Source organism: Mesocricetus auratus, unplaced genomic scaffold (genome assembly GCF_017639785.1).
Source record: "Mesocricetus auratus isolate SY011 unplaced genomic scaffold, BCM_Maur_2.0 Super-Scaffold_100026, whole genome shotgun sequence".
Lineage (NCBI taxonomy): Eukaryota > Metazoa > Chordata > Mammalia > Rodentia > Cricetidae > Mesocricetus > Mesocricetus auratus.
Genome location: NW_024429207.1, coordinates 27450516 through 27470301, shown reverse-complemented (window position 1 = coordinate 27470301; position 19786 = coordinate 27450516). Strand labels below are relative to the sequence as shown.

Genomic DNA, 19786 nt, shown 5'->3' with positions numbered 1-19786 from the left:
TTTTGATTTTAGCCATTCTGACAGGAGTGAGATGGTATCTCAGAGTTGCTTTGATTTGCATTTCCCGGATGGCTAAGGATGTTGAGCACTTTCTCAAGTGCCTCTTAGCCATTTTAGACTCCTCTATTGAAAACTCTCTATTTAGTTCTGCAGCCCACTTCTTAATTGGGTCCTTTGCTGTTTTGGAGACTTGCTTCTTGAGTTCTTTGTAAATTTTGGAGATCAACCCTCTGTCAGATGTGGGATTAGTGAATATTTTTCCCATTCTGTGGGCTGCCTTTTTGTCTTGCTGACTGTGTCCTTTGCCTTACAGAAGCTTCTCAGTTTCAGTAGGTACCATTTATTAATTGTTGATCTCACTGTCTGTGCTACTGGTGTTATGTTCAGGAAGCTGTCTCCTGTACCAATTTGTTCAAGGGTACCACCCACTTTCTCTTCTAAGAGGTTCAGTGTGGCTGGATTTATGTTGAGGTCTTTGATCCATTTGGACTTAAGTTTTGTGCATGGCGATAAACATGGATCGATCCGCATTTTTCTACATGCCAGTCTCCAATTATGCCAGCACCATTTGTTGAAGATGCTTTCTTTATTCCATTGTATATTTTTAGCTTCTTTGTCAAAGATCAGATGTTCGTACGTGTGTGGGTTAATACCCGGATTTTCAATTCGATTCCATTGGTCTGCCTGTCTATTTTTGTGCCAATACCAAGCTGTTTTCAGGACTATAGCTCTATAATAGAGCTTGAGGTCAGGGATAGTGATGCCTCCGGACGTTGCCTTGTTGAACAGGGTTGTTTTGGCTATCCTGGGTCTTTTGTTTTTCCATACAAAATTGATTATTGTTCTTTCAAGGTCTGTGAAGAATTGTGCTGGGATTTTAATGGGGATAGCATTGAATCTGTAGATTGCTTTTGGCAGGATTGCCATTTTTACTACATTGATCCTACCTATCCAAGAGCATGGGAGATCTTTCCATTTTCTGAGGGCTTCTTTAATTTCTTTCTTTAAAGATTCAAAGTTCTTACGATACAGGTCTTTCACTTGTTTGGTTAGCGTTACCCCAAGGTATTTTATGTTGTTTGTGGCAATTGTAAAGGGTGATGTTTCTCTGATTTCTCTTTCAGCCCTTTTATCATCTGTATATAGTAGGGCTACTGACTTTCTTGAGTTGATCTTGTAACCTGCCACTTTGCTGCAGGTGTTAATCAGCTGTAAGAGTTCCCTGGTAGAGTTCTTTGGGTCATTGATGTAAACTATCATATCGTCTGCAAACAGTGAAAGTTTGACTTCTTCCTTCCCAATTTGTATCCCCTTGATCCCCCTTTGTTGTCGTATGGCTATAGCTAGAACTTCAAGTACCATGTTGAAAAGGTATGGAGAGAGTGGACAGCCTTGTTTTGTTCCTGATTTTAGAGGAATTGCGTTGAGTTTCTGTCCATTTAGTTTGATGTTGGCTGTTGGTTTACTGTATATGGCTTTTATTATGTTTAAGTATGTCCCTGTTATCCCAGATCTCTCCAAGACCTTTATCATGAAGGGGTGTTGGATTTTGTCAAAGGCTTTTTCAGCATCTAGTGAGATGATCATGTGATTTTTGTTTTTCAGCTTGTTTATATGGTGGATTACGTTGATGGATTTTCGTATGTTGAACCATCCCTGCATCCCTGGGATGAAACCTACTTGATCGTGGTGAATGATTGTTTTGATGTGTTCTTGGATCCGATTTGCCAGTATTTTATTGAGTATTTTTGCATCAATGTTCATGAGGGATATTGGTCTGAAGTTCTCTTTCTTGGTTGTATCTTTGTGTGGCTTGGGGATCAAGGTTATTGAAGCCTCATAGAAAGAGTTTGGCAAAGACCCTTCTGCTTCTATTGTGTGGAACACTTTGAGAAGAATTGGTATAAGCTGTTCTTTGAATTTGTGGTAGAATTCTGCACTGAGGCCATCTGGACCTGGACTTTTTTTGGTTGGGAGACTTTTGATGACAGCTTCTATTTCCATAGGGGTTATAGGTCTATTTAAATTGCTTATCTGTTCTTGATTTAGTTTTGGCAAATGATAGCTGTCCAGGAAGTCATCCATTTCCTTTAAATTTTCGAATTTTGTGGAGTACAGGTTTTCAAAGTATGACCTAATGATTCTCTGGATTTCCTCAGAGTCTGTTGTTATGTCCCCCTTTTCATTTCTGATTTTGTTAATTTGCGTGTTCACTCTCTGCTGTTTGGTAAGCTTGGACAAAGGTTTGTCTATCTTGTTGATTTTCTCAAAGAACCAACTCTTCGTTGCATTGATTCTTTGTATTGTTTTCCTGGTTTCTACTTTGTTGATTTCAGCCCTCAATTTGATTATTTCCTGGCGTCTACTCCTCCTGGGGAGTTTGCTTCTTTGTGTTCTAGAGCTTTTAGCTGTGATGTTAATTCTCTGGTATAACTGTTTTCCTGTTTCTTCATGTGAGCACTTAGTGCTATGAACTTCCCCGTAGCACTGCTTTCAAAGTGTCCCATAGGTTTGGGTATGTTGTGTCTTCATTCTCATTGAATTCGAGGAAGTCTTTAATTTCTTTTTTATTTCCTCTTTGACCCAGGGATGGTGCAGTTGAGCATTATTCAATTTCCATGAGTTTGTAGGTTTTCTGCAATTTGTGTTGTTGTTGAATTCTAATTTTAAGGCATGGTGGTCTGATAAGATGCATGGAGTTATTCCAATTTTTTTGTAGCTGCTGAGGTTTGATATGTTGCCAAGTATGTGGTCGATTTTTGAGAAGGTTCCATGTGGTGGTGAGAAGAAGGTATATTCTTTTTTATGTGGATGAAATGTTCTATAGATATCTGTTAATCCCAGTTGGGTCATTACTTCTATTAGACCCTTTGCTTCTTTGTTGAGTTTCTGTCTGGTATTCTTGTCTAGTGGTGAGAGTGGTGTGTTGAAATCTCCCACTATAACTGTGTGGGGCTTTAGATGAGATTTAAGTTCTAATAATGTTTCTTTAACGAATGTGGATGCCTTTGTATTGGGGGCATAGATGTTCAGGATAGACACTTCATCTTGGTGGGTTTCACCTGTGATGAGTATGTAATGACCTCCTTCATCTCTTTTGATTGATTTTATTTTAAAGTCTAGTTTGTTAGATATTAGGATTGCTACCCCTGCTTGTTTCTTGGGTCCATTTGATTGAAAAATTTTTTCCCAACCTTTAACTCTCAAGTAATGTCTGTCTTTGAGGGTGAGGTGTGTTTCTTGTATGCAGCAGAAGGAAGGGTTCTGTCTTCGAATCCATTCTGCTAGTCTGTGTCTTTTTATGGGTGAGTTAAGGCCGTTAATATTGAGGGATATTAATGACCATTGATTGCTCATCCTTCTTCGATTTGCGATGGTTGTTGTTGGTGGAATTATGGGTGGAATTTCGCCCCTTTGTTCTTTTGGCTGTTGGTAGAGAGGTATTCTCTAATGCTTATGTTTTTCTGGTTGTAGTTAGCTTCCTTGGGTTGGAATTTTCCTTCCTAAATTTTCTGTAGGGCTGGGTTAGTGGACACATATTGCTTGAATCTAGTTTTGTCATGGAATATCTTGTTTTCTCCGCCTATAGTGATTGAGAGCTTTGCCGGGTATAGTAGTCTGGGCTGGCATCCATGGTCTCTAAAATGGGCATGGGTAGACAAGTCAGTGGGTACTTCAGGCTGTTCTTGAAGCCCACTGCTGTGCTGGTGTGCTCTTGAGTTGGTTTCTAGAAAGTCACCCTTTGGCTACTAGCAACAATTTTCAGGATGAGACTTTGTCAACTAACAGACACAAAACGTTCTGTTCATTCAAGGTTGACTCTATCAAGCTCATTTTGTTCTCATTATTTCATCAAGAGTACCCTTAGTTTTCTTATTTCTCGGCTGGCTACTTAATGATGAGTAGCAGTTCCTTGAGCAAGTCAACAAATCATTCCACGAATGCATTGGAACTTTTTTTTTTGTTTATTTGTTTTTTTGAGACAGGGTTTCTTTGTGGCTTTGGAGGCTGTCCTGGAACTAGCTCTTGTAGACTAGGCTGGTCTTGAAGTCATAGAGATCCACCTGCTTCTGCCTCCTGAGGGCTTGGATTGCAGGTATGCACCACCACCACCTGGTGCATTGGAACTTTTGGACAAGAGTGTTGTAGGATGGTAGAGGGACCTGGACAGGACCCTTAACCAAGCATTGGGAAGATAGAGAAGAGCATCATGGGAAGTGCTGCCTGGCATTGGAATCTGCTGAATGATGAGAAGCACATGCACCATTTATAAGCTTTGGAAGCTTTGGAGGTGACTGAGGGAAAGAGCAGGTGTTGGGTGGGGGTGATCAGAGCTCATTTCTACATCAGTAGTTATCATTTGTTTGGGCTTCAGGCTGCTGCTCACAAGAATCCTAGGAGTAGCCAGGGTCCTAGGGCAAAGCCAACATGCAAGCTGGGACAGGCTCCTCTTTAGGTATATTGGCTACACAAACACTTCATAAACTCTACTGAGTTTGACCCCTCCATGGTCATATGACACCTCAAGGGACAGTATAACCTGTAGGCTTGCTGTTCTTACACTCTGGCACCAGTTTCCAGCAGTATACTGTTGTGTACAATTTTCTCTTTCATGGGACTCCTGGGTAAATTAGTCAAGGAACTCCCTTGGGTGCCAGATGTCTTGAAATATCTCATTAGGAATAGCTGTGTGGGAAGAAAAAATATTTTTAGCAGTGGGTAGGAAGTATTACTGCAATATGACTTATTTGACATTATGGAACTTAGATGCATCAGTCCCAGTCAGATGGCAGATAGTATCTGTAACTACATTATAGAATGACATCAAAAGAATGGGAACTGGGACTCAATGCTAGCATATTATTAAGCGGTATTGAATACATCCCAGATACAGCTTCACCAGAAACAATTCATTGCCTCCAATTGCATAAATGTTAACTTTGCGAATATGTTTAGGAACTTGGGTTCTGGGAAGTGATCCAGTCCCTGACTGTAGGATTTAGTCCCTTCTGGTCTCCAATGAAGCAGAGTTCACTGTGGGCCTACTGTGTGAGGGCTGTCTCATGAAGGAGCAGCAATAAGGCATGCCACAAGGGTTTACCAGGAAACAGACTCCTAAGAGTTTGGTGCTCAGGGGCCTGAAAAGTGGTGTTCTAGTAGAGAGGGACATCTGTGGAGGGCACAGCAGAGTGAAATGAGGCTGGGAGAAGGTACCATAACCTCGGTTGGCTCTTCTGGGAGTTCACAACTGGTGTGGCCTCTTGGTGTTGTCCCACTGTGAGTAGCAATGATTGGAATTCTTGGCTTTTGTGACCCTGCTGGTGACTATGGCTCCCAGAGAGGAGTGACAGTAAGTAAATGATCATGTCTCTGCAGTAGAGGCTGAGCTGAAGGACTGGCTGTTGAGGCTGAAGGCATTCCACCCACATTCTTAGCAATTGGGTGCATCTTCCTTGAGCTGGTACCTGGACTGTGTATCCCCATGTTCTCAGTCTTCATTATACATTTGGACCTAGCCACTTGGTTAGCAGATCAGAGCCTATTGACTCAGGGTCATGACTTCCTATTTTTTTGTCAGTGAGAAATAGGAATAACTGAAGCAAGTTCTTACTTTTGAATGCAATCACTACTTAGATTTGCCTCATGGTGTTGCAGACACGGTCACAATGCACAGGTACTCGAGTTTGACCTTTGTAAGTCACATGTGGCACATGAGCTGAGACACCTGCTCCCTGCTGGCATCTGCTTGCCAGGCACCTTTGGATCTTGCCTGGAGGAGGGTTCTTGTTGGTTGCATTAGTGTCATTGGCCAGTCACACACATTTTGTCTTCCAAGAATTGAAAGTGGTGGGTGTGTTTTTCCCTGCCCAAATGGCTCCTTAAATGGGACAGCTTAGAGTTGGAAATGAGTTGTAGGAAAATAATGCTATTTGGGGGAATAATTTTCTCCATTTTCCTTTTTACCTATAAGCAGGGGACACGGGTGCATCCCGCCACCTGCTTGGGTATCATTTTGTATTCTTTTTTAATCTGAAGGGATTAGATTAAATAAAATAAGGTTCCCCCAAATCCTATGCAGTGATGTGATGCTCTAAAATTTGTCTACATCATGGGATGGCCTCATTCTATCTCCAGGCTGTTCAGATACGAGAGGAATGTCACCCTCCTCTTCTTTTGTCTTGCCAACTTTTCATTTGACCTTTGCTTGCTAGCCAAATCCTCTTCCTTCTATTTGCTCGATAGCCCTCCACCAGCGCAGGCCCATCCTCCCTTTCAAAGGGGGAATGGGGAAGAGGGAGCATAGAAGTGGCATAGCTTGAAGGTCAGTCTGTTGATAGGTGGGCAGCATGGGAGGAGGCATTGGCAGTTCTCTGTCAGGCTTGAGGTCAGAGTGATGGCGAGTAAACAGGGGCAGCTGAGGGCATTTCCAGCCCGGATGGGCATGCTTGCTCTGTCCCAAAGCCCGGGATGCAGCAAGCCAGGTGATGGGTATGCACCAACCCAGCTTCCTTTCCAGGAAACTGCCTAGTTGCCATTCATCTCGGCTGATAAGGAGTGAAGAATGGGTGAGGGCAAGGGTGGGTGTGGGGTGTGGGTGGATTAGGAAGTGTAAATACATTCAGAACTGAGTGGAGAGATGTGCGTTTCCTTCCCAACATCAGGGCTGTTGCCAGACAGCCAAGCTGTCATTTCTGGCGAGGTGACAAGACCTGGATACTCTGATGTGAGGCACTTGGTCATTACCTGGCATCCCAGTGGTCATGACCATCTGCTCTGTTTGCCCCCGCACACGATATCAAAGGAGATTTCAGAAGACAGAAGCACAGTCCTGCCAGGAGTAGCGAGACAGATTTGTTTTAAGGCAGACAGAAAGATCAGCCTTATTGAAGGGCCTCCAGGACCTGGTCCACATTTCTGGTCAGTGAACCAGTGACAGACTTCTGGCCCTGAAACAAAGCCTTGTGTTCCTATAATTCATTTTCGACTCCAGAACATAGTAGACCACATTGCTCCTGCTGTGTGTGAACGAGCAGTCCTACTGAGGTTAGGGTTGGCTGGTCCATTGTGCTGAGCACAGGGGCAAGTGTAACAGTCTCATTTCTGGAGTAGAAACCCTCAACTGTTTCTGTTTTTTTTCCTAGCTCCACACCAGGCATAGAAGATGCTTACCTAGGCAAAATGTGCATGTCTTTACAATGTTTTTTTTTCAACCACGTGAAGCTACTCATTGAAATGGAGTTAGTTAAGGCAATGCTAGTTAAGTCCTGGAATGGGAGTGGCTGAGTATATCAAGAGTTTATTTCAAGGATAGGAGACCAGAGTCTCTACTCTGTTCAAGAACTGAGGTCTTCAGATCCCCCTGTCCTTGAACATAGGCTTCCAGGTTGACCAAGGTGATAGTTTCCAACCTGTAGGAGAGAAGAGATTGCTGCGTGCACTGGGCCATTAATTCCAGGCCTAGAAGTATGCACATCATTTATACACAGAGATTACACATATGGTCCATTGGATACAAGAGAGACAGGGGAATCTAGTCTTTTTTTAACTGGTGTTGAAACTAAGGAGAAAGCTACCTGTGACATAGAATGTAGAAGATCCATTTCCAGACAATTCTGTCATCACTAGTATATACATGGTGTCTAGCTGTCATTTATCATCTATTTTCTGTCATCTTTATGCCATCCATCCATCCATCCTTCCATCCATCCATCCATCCATCCATCCATCCATCCATCCACATGTCTATCTATCTGTCATCAAATTATGACTTTCATCACTTACCATCTGTAATAGCAGAATGAGCAACCATAGGATATCTTCTAAGCAAAGCTAAGGTCTGGAAACATTCTAACAATAGCTCTATGGTCTCCCTTGTCCTGGCCTTCTTTCTCTTCCACTTGAGGTACCCTCATCTTGTGTTCTGGGCAAACTAATTTCCAAACATTTTCAGAGTTGTATCTTACCTGGACACATGACTTGAAAAGAGTCCCAAGTGCATCCTCTTTGTACTTCCCTTTCATGTGACTATTGGGGTGGTCCATGATTCATCTATCATAATCCCGTCTTGCTGTGCTTTATTCTTGCAGTAATTCTATCTCAGTTTATTTATCTATTCTCCATGCATATGTGAGGTGTACACATTTTGCTATTTGAAGAATGTGCCATCATCATACTTTACCTGCCCTATGTTGTACATAAGCAAGAATTTTTCCCCTGCAAAGTATGAGTTGGGCTATTGGACTTGTAGGATAATGATAAACTTTCAAGCTTGCCTGTTAAAATTGTATGAAAGATCCTGTGCCCACGCCTTCCACAACACTTTAGATAGGCTGGCACTCTTGCTGTCACCAATCTCCTGATTGACTATTCATGAGTCCAATATGCACACAGTAACCTTTATATGTTCAATTCCCATGGTGGCTGAATTTCCTGAGCCATCAGCATTTTCATTACTTGCTTCATACCAAAGCAGGATTTGTGGCAAGACTTCAAACCAGTTCTCAGATTTGAACATAAGTTCTCGTTAAAGGATGGTGTGGAAGGTGAGATCTGCAAGCCACCATTCAGATAAGTAGCCATCCTTTCCCCCTGGCACTGGAATATTTTAGTTACTAGATGGAATGAATTACTTTATAATTAGAAGCTAACAATTAATTAAAATTTAAATTCAAGTGGCATTTTGTCAGTTTTAGATGTCCTACAGTTTGCTGGTTTCAGAAAGGAAGAGAGGCCAAAAAAAGACCCAGCAGTCTGGATTCCTTGGGGAAGTCACATTGAGTTAGCATGCACTCATGTAGGATAGACAGAACTGGATATGTCTGCCTGACTGCCTACCCATGCTTTAGCCATGCAGCCTGGGTTTACAGAGAAGCAATGGTGGGGCATGCCTGCCTCACTTCATGTTTGCATGCAGGTGACACCCTCGATGATGGCCACATTGAAACGGCCCTCAGTCTGCCTGGTTCAGTAGGGGCTTCCCTGCCTTCAGAAATCATGCAAATAAGTTACAGTAAGGGGATGCCTGCTTATTTATAAACTGTAAAGTTGAAGACTTACAGCCAATGTTGAAAAGAAGTGCTATGATATTTTTTAACAATTAAGAAATCCACTACTTTTGAATATTCACCTGCTTCATTTAGAATTTGAGGGCTCCACACTGAATTTTTGCCTTGTTGTAAGATTTATTATTATTTTGTAATTTCAACACATACACACACACACACACACACACACACACACACACACACACAGGCACGCACGCATGCACGCACACATGCACGCACACATGCGCACACACACACACACTGTGACCAGGGACAGCAGAAAAGTGTGACAGATTCCCTAGAACTGGAGGTACAGGTGGTTGGGAGCTGACCAACATGGGTGCTGGAAAACCAGACCTGACCATCTTCGGGAGAGTGTGTGTGCTCTTCACCACTGAGCCGACTCTTTGTCCCTGGCTTTCTTCTTTTGAATGGGGCTGGGTGGGGTCTGATTTGCTAAAATGTGAGTGGCTTTGGTTTGATGGAAAAAGTGACAAAGAGGAGAATGCTCCAGTCCCTCCCATTTTCCTCTCCCTACCTTTGCTGTCATCGTGGGCTAATGAGGTTTTGTTTGTTTGTTTGTTCTTGTTTCACCACTTTTGTCTGTCCTTACCCATGTGATGTTGGCTCTGGTTTCACTCTGACTTGATGTGGTAAAGGAACTATAAGTCCAAGTTCTCCTTCTTCTCCCCACCCGACTGATGAGGCTGTGAAGGTGCTGGACTTTACCCAGCAGTGTCTTGCAGAAGCAAACATTGCTTTCCTTGGCAGTGATGTTCATCAGCTTGTTAGGCCCATCACCGGGTCATAGACAGGTTTGTTACTGGACTACACCCTGTCCTCAGAACTGATGTTAGGATCTTCTGGAAGCCTAGACAGAATGCCTTTAAAAAATCTCTACTAGACCTGCTTACCTCCGGCACTCGCAGCCCAGTCCAGTCTTACTGTTAGGTGAGGGAAGACTTGAAGTATTGATGTCTTGGCCTGAACCTTTAGGGCAAGAAGAGATCCTAGAATGACACAGATGGTGCAGCAAGTGCGGGAGGCTTTTTTTTTTTTCTTCAGCTGGTGTGCGTCAGTTATTTATGTGATGAGACGATAGCCTGTCTGTTTGAGTAGCATGGTGTATGTTTGGTCCCACTACATGGATCTCCTCCGTGAGATCAGAACCTTAGAGATTCACTAACGGATACAAACCTCAAAATCCAAGCAGAGCCAGGCATGTGGACAATGCCCAATAGAAGTCCGAGTCATGAATAGAGGGGCAGTCTAAGTGAGGCTGTGATATGCCTCAGACTTTGGTAAATGACATGGGATCCCTGAGGAATTTACAAAGGACAACATAGAAAGGCTGAAGTGTGGCCTCGCAGCTCAGAACGAATCCCACCATTACCTTGTGGCTTCTGTGGCTTAGACTTGTCCATGCAAAGGAAAAGGAACCAGGGAGGAGAAGTGGCCGGGAGCAGGCAACCTACTGCGAGCACTGTGTCTTGCCACAGGGTTTGGCTGGAGGGCCGTCCTGCAAGCTGGCAGCATGCTGCTGCCTTCCCTCCCAGGCTGTGCATGTGAGACGGAGGTTGACAGATGTGGTTCCATTGCCAGGGTCAGGTGTGTTCCCAGCAGGGACCACAGAGCCTGGCCTTACTAGGGAAGAGAGTTCTGCCCCTAAGAGGAAATTACTCACATGGTGTGAGTCAATATTGCCCCTCTTGCTGACACAGAGCAAGGATTGGGTACTGGGGTAGGGATGGAGGTGCTGTCAGCTCAGGGTGTGCTGTAATGGGAGGGGTGTGAACTACCAGATCCCTTCCTTTGAACAATAGCAGGTCGTCTGGCCGGAAGAATGGCTGCAATTCTGAGAAACACAGAATTCTAAGGTTTTGTCATGACGGTCATGTCTTTGGTCTTCACCCTGCACACAAGCACTATGGGAGATTTCTCTGTTTGGTCACCCACATGCATGCTAAACTACAGGGAAATGTGGGCAGGAGGATTCCACTAAAACCCCTGTGCAGACATCCTTACCTGTTCTACTCCATACTATTTGTCTGCTTGCTTCCCTCTTCTCTGGCTGCATGTCACAACCTGCTTTCATTTCTGGAGTAATTTTTTTGGCTTTTTTTTTTCCTGCTTAGTCTGCTGCCACGGCAACCAGCCCTGCATCACCCACTTGGCTTGGAGGGAGATGTGATGGAGACAGGACAGACCCATCATCAGAGGCCTTTGAGTGCTTGTGGGGTTACAGAGGAGCACTGTTGACTCGTATTCTGAGACTACCCGTCTGCCTCAGCCCCCCTCCACCCAATTCTTTTTCTCTTTGCTGCTAGGCAAGCTGGTAAAGTAGGATAGTGACAGAGACCTGGAAGGGGAAGGAGGTGTAAACCAGGTTGTAGGTACAAAGCATTAGAGGTAGCATCAGGGCTCAGGGAATAGCAACCTAAAAGGATCATATGGGAGCCAGCCAAGACTTATGTGTTTTGTACTGAAGACAGGCCAGTCCTAATTTCAATATCCCCTTTCTCTAAGTACAGTTTTTACAGTAATAAAGCAGAGCAGAAAAAAAAACTCGTAAGTGCTTTTTGGGTATGAGTAATGGTTATATGTGGAGGGAGCGCTTAAACTGAGGACATTCTTAGTGGACCATGGCAGGAGAGAAAAAGCTTAGGATGCCTGTGTTGAGTACTGGGGAGCAGAGGCCAGAGATGCTGGGAGTTGCTTAGATATTTCATGCTGGGCAGGAAGGCCATGTGGCCTAGAGAGGAAGGTGCCAGGCCAGATCAGAAGGCCCAATTGTATTGGACATGGAGTGCAGTGGCTTCTCAATGTGTCAGACTAAATTGAAAATAGTAGTGGGTACCTAATCTGAAGGTGGTGCCATGGTGCCCACGCCTGAAATATTGGGGATACAAACATGGACAGGAAATACCTACAAGGTGGTAGTGGGTTATAGCTCAGTTGAGACCAAGAAAGGAAAGTCCAGACACTGAGATCAGAAATGGGCCCTTGGACATCTATCCTGAGCTTTCAAGCACTTTCTGTGGTCCTACACAGAGGGACTGTGGTGGAGGCTAAGTAACAGGAGAACAGGGAAAGGTAGCCCAACTAGGGAATGACTGTAGACAGAGGACTCATCCCTGACTTAGAAAACTGACTGTCATGTTGGAGACTCAGGGATCCCCAAGTCTTAGTGTCCTTGCAGAAAAAATGAGGCATTTACAGAGTCAGTGTAGGGGGAAGCCGCAGGCAAAATCTTTCCTCCCAAATTAGGAACTTTCACAAGGGTCAGGTGCTGTTGGGACTTTGCTTAGTGACACTACGATCATAGAACTGGAAAATTCAGTGTCACACAGAGCAGCACTCCATGCTACCGGGAGAGATCTCAGGCTGGGAATGGCACAAGTCTTAATTCATACCCTTAGGCGGTCACTGGAAAGAAGAGCATGGGGGAAGGTGGGCTGTCAACCTCTTGGGTGAGCTTTAGTGCGATGGCCACCAAAACTGAAGGTAGAGTGATGACCACACAGTGGACAGCATCACGTTCCTGACTTCTTCCTTAGAGGGGGTAGAATAGACGGCTCCTGAGAGGGCATGCTTGCTCAGACACGTTGGAACAGCGAGAAGCTGTGGGCTAAGATTGCTAGTGTATAGCTTGCCACCAAACTCTGGATTGTGTATGCTTCCTTCTATGGCTCCTGGGAAGCTGGCCATTGGGAGAAGAGTGGGAATGGGAGAGATAGACGGGGACAGATACTTATCAGTTTCTCCAGTGAGGGTGTTCATGGGTCCCAGACCTGGGTACCAGCTGCTTTTCACCATCTGTGGATGATGCAGGTCACAGAACGACTAGATGAGCAACAAGAACTATGATTTCAGCGCCCTGGGTCTGTCATTTTCCCACCCAGCCTCCCAAGTGGTTCTGTTTACCTCTTCTTCTTAAATATTTACAGTATTGCTCCCGAGACTCTGCACCAGAATTGGTAATTTTGCTAGCAATGGTCAGAATGTTGGCTTCTTGAGTGCCTGCCATATACCCATCTGCATCACATGCTTTATCTACTTTGTTTCGGACCCTACAGAAACCGGCGAGATTCATCCTCTCCCCAGTTCACAGATGAAGAGACCAGAACACAGAGGGCTTATTGAATTGGCTGGATATCCTGACTGGTGATTAGCCAAACCAGAATAGGGACAAATGATTTTCTCCTTTGAGTAACCTCACATGGCGTTCAAAGTCTCCGGGTCAACTTTATTTTCATAAAGTCATGGAGAGGAGTGAACACTACCTCCCCTTTGCATGGAGTCCATGAAGGTCTTAGCCTATCTTTCTGCAGTCTGCTTTTAAGAAGGCCAGAGGGAAGCTACTTCTGAGGACCCTGGTGTAAAGAGAAGCTTTTTCTTGAGAGAAGCCTTCCCGCCAGCCTGGTTCTAGAGCCACATCAGTCCCAAATAAACACACAGGAGGCTATATTCATTACGAAGCTGTTGGCCTTGCTTGTTTCTTACTGGCTAGCTCTGACTTAAGTAATTACCCCATAATTGTTAATCTAAGTATGTTTCTTACTGGAGAATAGTTCCGGGCTTCCTACCCCATGGCGTTACATGTTGACTCTCTGTGTTTCTCCTACCCAGAGTCCTTCTGGACTCCTAGTCCCTCCTATCTTGGTTCCTATTGGCTCAACAGTGCTTTATTGACATAATCACAGGATCTCCCACATCACCCTGGCAAAGGCCTCTCTGTGGCCCATGAGGACATTTAGGACCTGGCTGCTGTCATCAGTCTCCCCTTCCACCTGCTCGGGCTCCTCCATCCATTTCTTACCATCGTTTGATCCCCCTTCACTTTGTGTTATTCATGGTTAGACTCTGCTCTTACCCTCATGCATATTCTTATGCCTGTTGGTAATCAGCACTTCCTTTGTGCCAGGGGAAATGACTGAATTAGAGTTTGACCTGTTTTCCTCTGTCCTTATATTTTTGGTTGTGAGCCTAGCCTTTAAAGGCTGAGCTATCCCTCCAGCCCTTTCTTCTGTCCTTATCTTATCCATCCTCTCATCTTCAAGTCTAATGTAACCTCCTTGAGAGTTCCCTGATGATATCTTGTCATCTCAAGCTGGCTAGCCTAGCCCTTTCCATCAATGTTTGTAGCAGTTCTTTCTTTGTCTTAGGGACTGGGGTGTGTGTGTGTGTGTGTGTGTGTGTGTGTGTGTGTGTGTGTGTGTGTGTATGGAGGGTGTTTTATTGTTACATTGCCCTTGAGGATTTGGAGCTAAGGACTGTACCTACTGTCATTGCTCTGCCCCATACATACTAGAGTCCCAGTAACTATTATATAGTGATCTATGCCTTTAATTCCAGCACCTGGAAGGTAGGGAAAGGTCAGTCTCTATGCATTTAAGGGCAGCCCACTCTATACAGCCATTCTGGGTTAACAGGGGCTGCATAGTGAGATTCTAGGAGACCAAAAAGAGCTCTTGCTTTTCAAGTTTTCTGTATTTTGCCCAGATGTGCGTCTGACTCTTGTACCAATAATGTTATATACATGGTTCTCCTAGAATAGACAGCAAAGTCATCTGACCAGATTCATACATGGCCTGCTCATCTGCTCTGGATCTCCTGGGGGTGGCACGATCCTTGGTGAAGGTTGAAGAACATTTAGGTCACTCAAGCCCTTGGTAATGGCTTTGTGATGTGTCTTTGAAGTGTGCTGGTGGCTGAGTAGCAAAAATGAAACATTTTTGCAGATGCAGTAGGGGAAGCTAGACCCCTCCATTCCACCATGCCCATCTTTTACTCAGAATTCCCAAGGACCTTATGGCACTACACATTGAGTAAGTTGCAGATGGGAGGCCCTCACACTGTGGCTCTGATTAGTGAGGGCTTGATGACTCCGTTACTGTCCCAGTGGCTGTGGGAGATGTGGCCTGTGAGCATGGTGGGCAAGGCTCAGAAGGGAGTGTGCACCGCCATCTGCCCTTTCCACCTTTCATGAAGAACGCTGAAGCTCAGGGCTTCTCAGATAAGCCAGAGGAGGAGAGCAGATGGTAGCTTTCCTTCTTGAGAATTCCAGTCTTTGAGTCACAAATGGGATCTTCTCCTCGTCTAAACCGACCTGCATAGAAAGAATTCTCTGCACAAGCCAGACTGGCACTTGTCCACTAATTGCCTCCCACTAGCAAGCAATGCATTGAGGCATCTCACTCACGTCCCAGACCCACAAGGGTCTTCACTGCCTGGCCCATTGCCCACAGACTTGCTCAGATCAATATTCTTACATAAGATGATGGGAAAAGCCATGATATTTTCTCTTCTTTTGAACCTTTTTTTGTAGTATACACATTTTATATTCTGACTTTAAGGCTATTTCTGCCGCACAGCTGCTTCACCGAGGCAGACTCCCACGAGCTCTGCTCAGGCCAGCTTGTACCCGAATATCCCTTCACGGTGTTTGGAGCCTGTGTTTGGTCCCATGATGAGGGAGGAGTGTGCCAGGAGCTTCGGAGATTCTTATTAAGCAGGTCACCCACGAAGCTATCTTCATGCATTTCTTTATTAAAAATAGCAGAGAACATGATAATACTTAAGCGCAACCACTTATAGGAACTTGGCGTAAAGATGTAAGTTTTCACTTACCATGTGATATTTCTAATGTCTGTTGCATTTTCTTTTCCCATACTCAAAAAGTCCTCTCCTCCATTTTCACCCTGGGATGTGAATAGAGATTACAATCGATGCTGTATTGTGGGTGGGGTCTGCCTCGGTCCCTGTTGGACCATTTCTGGTGTCCCTAGCACTGCTCTTGAGGATGGCACTCAAGCAGACACAAGATTATGAGGAAGGGAAGGACTCAGAAATAGACAAAAAGATTTTCCTTTGGAATTTCAAGTATGAATATCTTCTGAAAAAAAAGAGTATTCTGTGTTGAACCTACAGCAGTATTAATGAATGAACACTACAATAGGATAGGTTTTTATTTATCCCAAGAGAAATAGAGTAAAGCTTTCACCCTTCCTGGGACAGATTGTATCATGTATAGTGGGGAGTAAACCTTGACCTATGGCAAATGGTGGACTTCAAGCCAAATAGCCATTTACTAGGAACAGCACTTCCAGAAGTAACAGGTCCACATCAGCTGTAAGACTCAATGGTCTACGGTATCTGGAATAATTATTGGTTGCTCCAAGTATTTGAACATATGATGAGAGTTTTAGATCCCATACTTTTAAATATTGCTTTCTTTGATACACTACAGCTTTTAAACAAGCAAAATCTATTATAATCTCCTTAGTCATGGGAGAATCTGAGACACAGGGAGTTGTGGGTTTCACCTAAACCACATGGCAGCATTAGCTCTGAGGTGAAGCTGGCATGTTCAGAAAGGGAATCATTTAGGCCATGCCCCTGAATAGTAATGCGGTTTTGGCCAGTCCAGTCGGTAAGATGAGGGCATTAGAGTGGGACAAACCTATCACGCAAGCTTTGGGACTGCCGTTGACAATTCTTCTGCCTTTCTGTCTGCTGCAGTCTGGTACAGGCTTTATCTGTTGCCTCGTAGGTAGGAGGGACAATGAAGATGTGTTTGTGTCTGTTTATAGGTAACAAGGTCCCTAGCAGCTAGAGCTGGCATGTGGGCTTGGACTGCATTCTGATAGCTGGTTGGAATTACAGGATGGATTTATTTACCATTTATTCAGTTGTGTGTGGGGCGGTAAAGATGATTTAATGGGCTCTGAAATCCCTGAATATAGAAGGCAGTATGAAGGGCAAGGTCTCCTTATGTTCCAAGATATGGGGTTAGAAGGAAGCTTGTACCCTGATTTTCTTAAAAGTATAGCCACTGAACTCAAATTGCATTTTATGCTGCATATATGGCTCCTGTGACAACTTGTTCTTTGATAAAAACATATGTTCATTGTAGAAACCTTTCAAAACAAAATGATTATAAAACAACGACCCATCATTTCTGAAAGTGCACCTTACACATTTAAAAACAAGTTCCATGCAGTATTGTGCATACATGCCTGTAAACTTCTGAATTTGGACTTGTAACCCAGATTTTATTTCTAGTGTGAGGATGTATCTGCTTTTGACCCATTCCTGTTGTTGCATGAATTGGGTACTTTGCAATTCTTTGTTAATATATAGCACATGGGTAATTATTTTGTCACATAAAAACAATAGCTACAAAAACCCCACTAAAGATGGATTATTATCTTTTAAGGCTCTAGCACCCCTGTTGGATTTTTATAGGCAAATGATCAACTATTCATTGTTGTGATTAGTTGGTATGGTAACACCGGGGTTTGGAGAGACCCACCCTGTTGCTACCATCAGCAGACCTGCTGCTTTTCGCATGCCTAGTGTTCTGCATTATCATCAGAGTAACAGACTCCCCCCTCCCCTTTTCTTTCCTGTTGATTTTTCTTTAGCCTGATGAAGTCCTCCGATATCGATCAGGATTTGTTTACAGACAGTTACTGCAAGGTGTGCAGCGCACAGCTGATATCCGAATCCCAGCGGGTGGCCCATTATGAGGTAAGGATAGCCCTGCTCACTCAGCTACCACCGTGTGGCTATGGGACCCGAGGATACTTGCTTTTGGAGTTGGACAGTTTTCAGAACTGTAAGCTGTGAGCCTGTGTCACTTGAGTCAGGTCATGATGTGTTTTTTTGGGAATAGGAAGTTATGGTTGGGGACATTATTCTGAGGCCCTGGTTACCTCCCAGATTTTATTTAATTTCATTTATTAATATTTTAATGTGTGCTTCAGCCCCTAGAGACCGACTAGGCTTCCTTTCTTTGCCCTCTCTGTGAGATAGGCATGCATGTCAGATGTACAAATTCCACTGCCTCCTTCCACCTGAGATGTGAAGACAGGCTCGACAACCCTTGTTAGTCACACAGGGACACGTGCATCTCAGAGGGAATAAAGACACTTCCTCCTCAGAGAAGCTCACCTGTTGGTCAGTGTCCTAAAGGTTCACCAGAATGTAGGAGTCCCCTGCCATCAGAAGGTTGGAGTCCCCTGCGATCACAACAAAGTTTCGGCCCGGATGATCTGGAAGGGCACGGTGATCCTTTGCATGGCAGGGGCTGGTGGATGCTCTTTGGTCCTGAGTTGGAAGAAGAGGATGGAAAAAGAAGGGTTGTCTTTTAATCAGGGAGGAATGAGGTGCCTGGAGTGGAGAACAGGGAGCTGGGGATCCCAAGACACTGAGTGTATTCTGGTTTCCAAAGAACCCACAGCTATGGGAGTAGGGGTTTTTCAGGTGTGATGACTTGTAAGGAAGCTTGGATTACAGGGCTTAGCCAGCAACTTTTGGTTTTCATCTTAAGAGTTTCATGAATGCCAGTTGTCACTCTCACTTACTGAACTGCTCTGGGCCCCAGGTTTCTCTGTGCACCATGGAAATAATAAGAACACACTCATATATACCCGGAAACACAGCGCACCAACTCTGCCTTTTCCACAGGGGTTTGTGTTAGTGGAAATGTTTTGGAAGCTAAGTGTGTCAAGCATGCGAAATTCTTTTATTGCCGTTGTCTCCTTTGCTGCCATGCTTTGATGATGGCAAACAAACAGGCTCTTTGAAGCAGCTGTGAAATCAACATCTATGGGAGACAGGCAGTGCAGTTACCCACCCCACCAATCCACGGGGGCTTGGTTCCAGAAGCTCACCCCAGAAGCTACTCAGGTCCTCTGAGTGAAGTGGTGTGATATTTACAGAGAGCCTATGCCCGTCCTCCGGAGTCTTTCAAATAATCTATGGATCACTTACTGGCACAGTGCCTATTTGCATAGATTCAGCATAGCATTGGCTTACGGCAAATTTAAACTTCGCTTTTTGTAACTTTGTGCAACACCTCCCCTACATGCTTTCGTTTTATGGGGAAATCATGGACCTGGAGGCTGACGCATTATTCTTTTGTCAAGAGGGAAGTGAGTGCTGGAAGCAGCTTCCAGTGAACTTGTTTACGAGGAACAAACCCATTGTTTTGGGAATGATAAACTCTCTAGTTTCTGTGGATGTTGTTTGTAGGCATATACATAACTATGAAATACCACTAAAGAGCAGGGCAACTGTGGTGATATCTCGCTTGTACAAAGAAAGCCTGTCTGAGGGTCAGAGAATGGAGTTTGCCACTAGCCACTAGCTAACCATAGAGGCCTGCTGTGTCTGACAGACATTTCTGTGAGCCAGGATCATCTGAAGGACTGGACCACATTGGCTTGGAACTATGGTTAGCCAGCAGCAAGCTCCATTCTCTGACCCTCAGACAGGCTTTATTTATACAAGTAAGACAGCACCACAGGCAATGTTACCTGCTCTGCAATTACGTTCTCTCTGCATTAGGCCTTTTGTTTTAACTTGTAATCATTGTTCTCAGTGTTTGAGGATAGAAAGGATTATGTTTATTTGATTCCTGACTCCTGAACAGTACCTGCACATTCTAGGTATTTTTATTTCTAGCCTTTGAGTTGGGGGAGGGGATGGGTCTCGTACCTAAACATGTCGGTGGTACTGACCAGTACTGTACTGTTAGCTGAACCAGAAGGCTGATGGCAGAATATTTCAAACGATGAAACTTTTAAATAAACAAACAACAACAGAAGCCCACCTTAGCTGCTCAACTAAAAGTGTGCTTGTTTTGATCTCAGCTTCTCTTATTGATGTATTGGACTCCTGCTGTGAAGTAATCTAATTGTTGATGCTGTGTGTTAATTGAATGTAGCATGCGTGAG

The 19786-nt window shown here is 44.3% G+C and overlaps 1 protein-coding gene across 2 annotated transcripts in view; it reads left to right on the top strand.

The window, feature by feature from the left end:
• The window catches only part of Zmat4 (zinc finger matrin-type 4), a 389120-nt gene that overhangs the window by 62526 nt on the left and 306808 nt on the right, over positions 1 to 19786 (top strand). For both annotated transcript variants that reach the window (XM_040731818.1, XM_040731819.1), the window contains exon 2: positions 17471 to 17576. In XM_040731818.1, the coding sequence (XP_040587752.1) occupies positions 17475 to 17576 (102 nt within the window). In that variant the 5' untranslated portion in view covers positions 17471 to 17474. The remainder of the gene's footprint in view (positions 1 to 17470; positions 17577 to 19786) is intronic.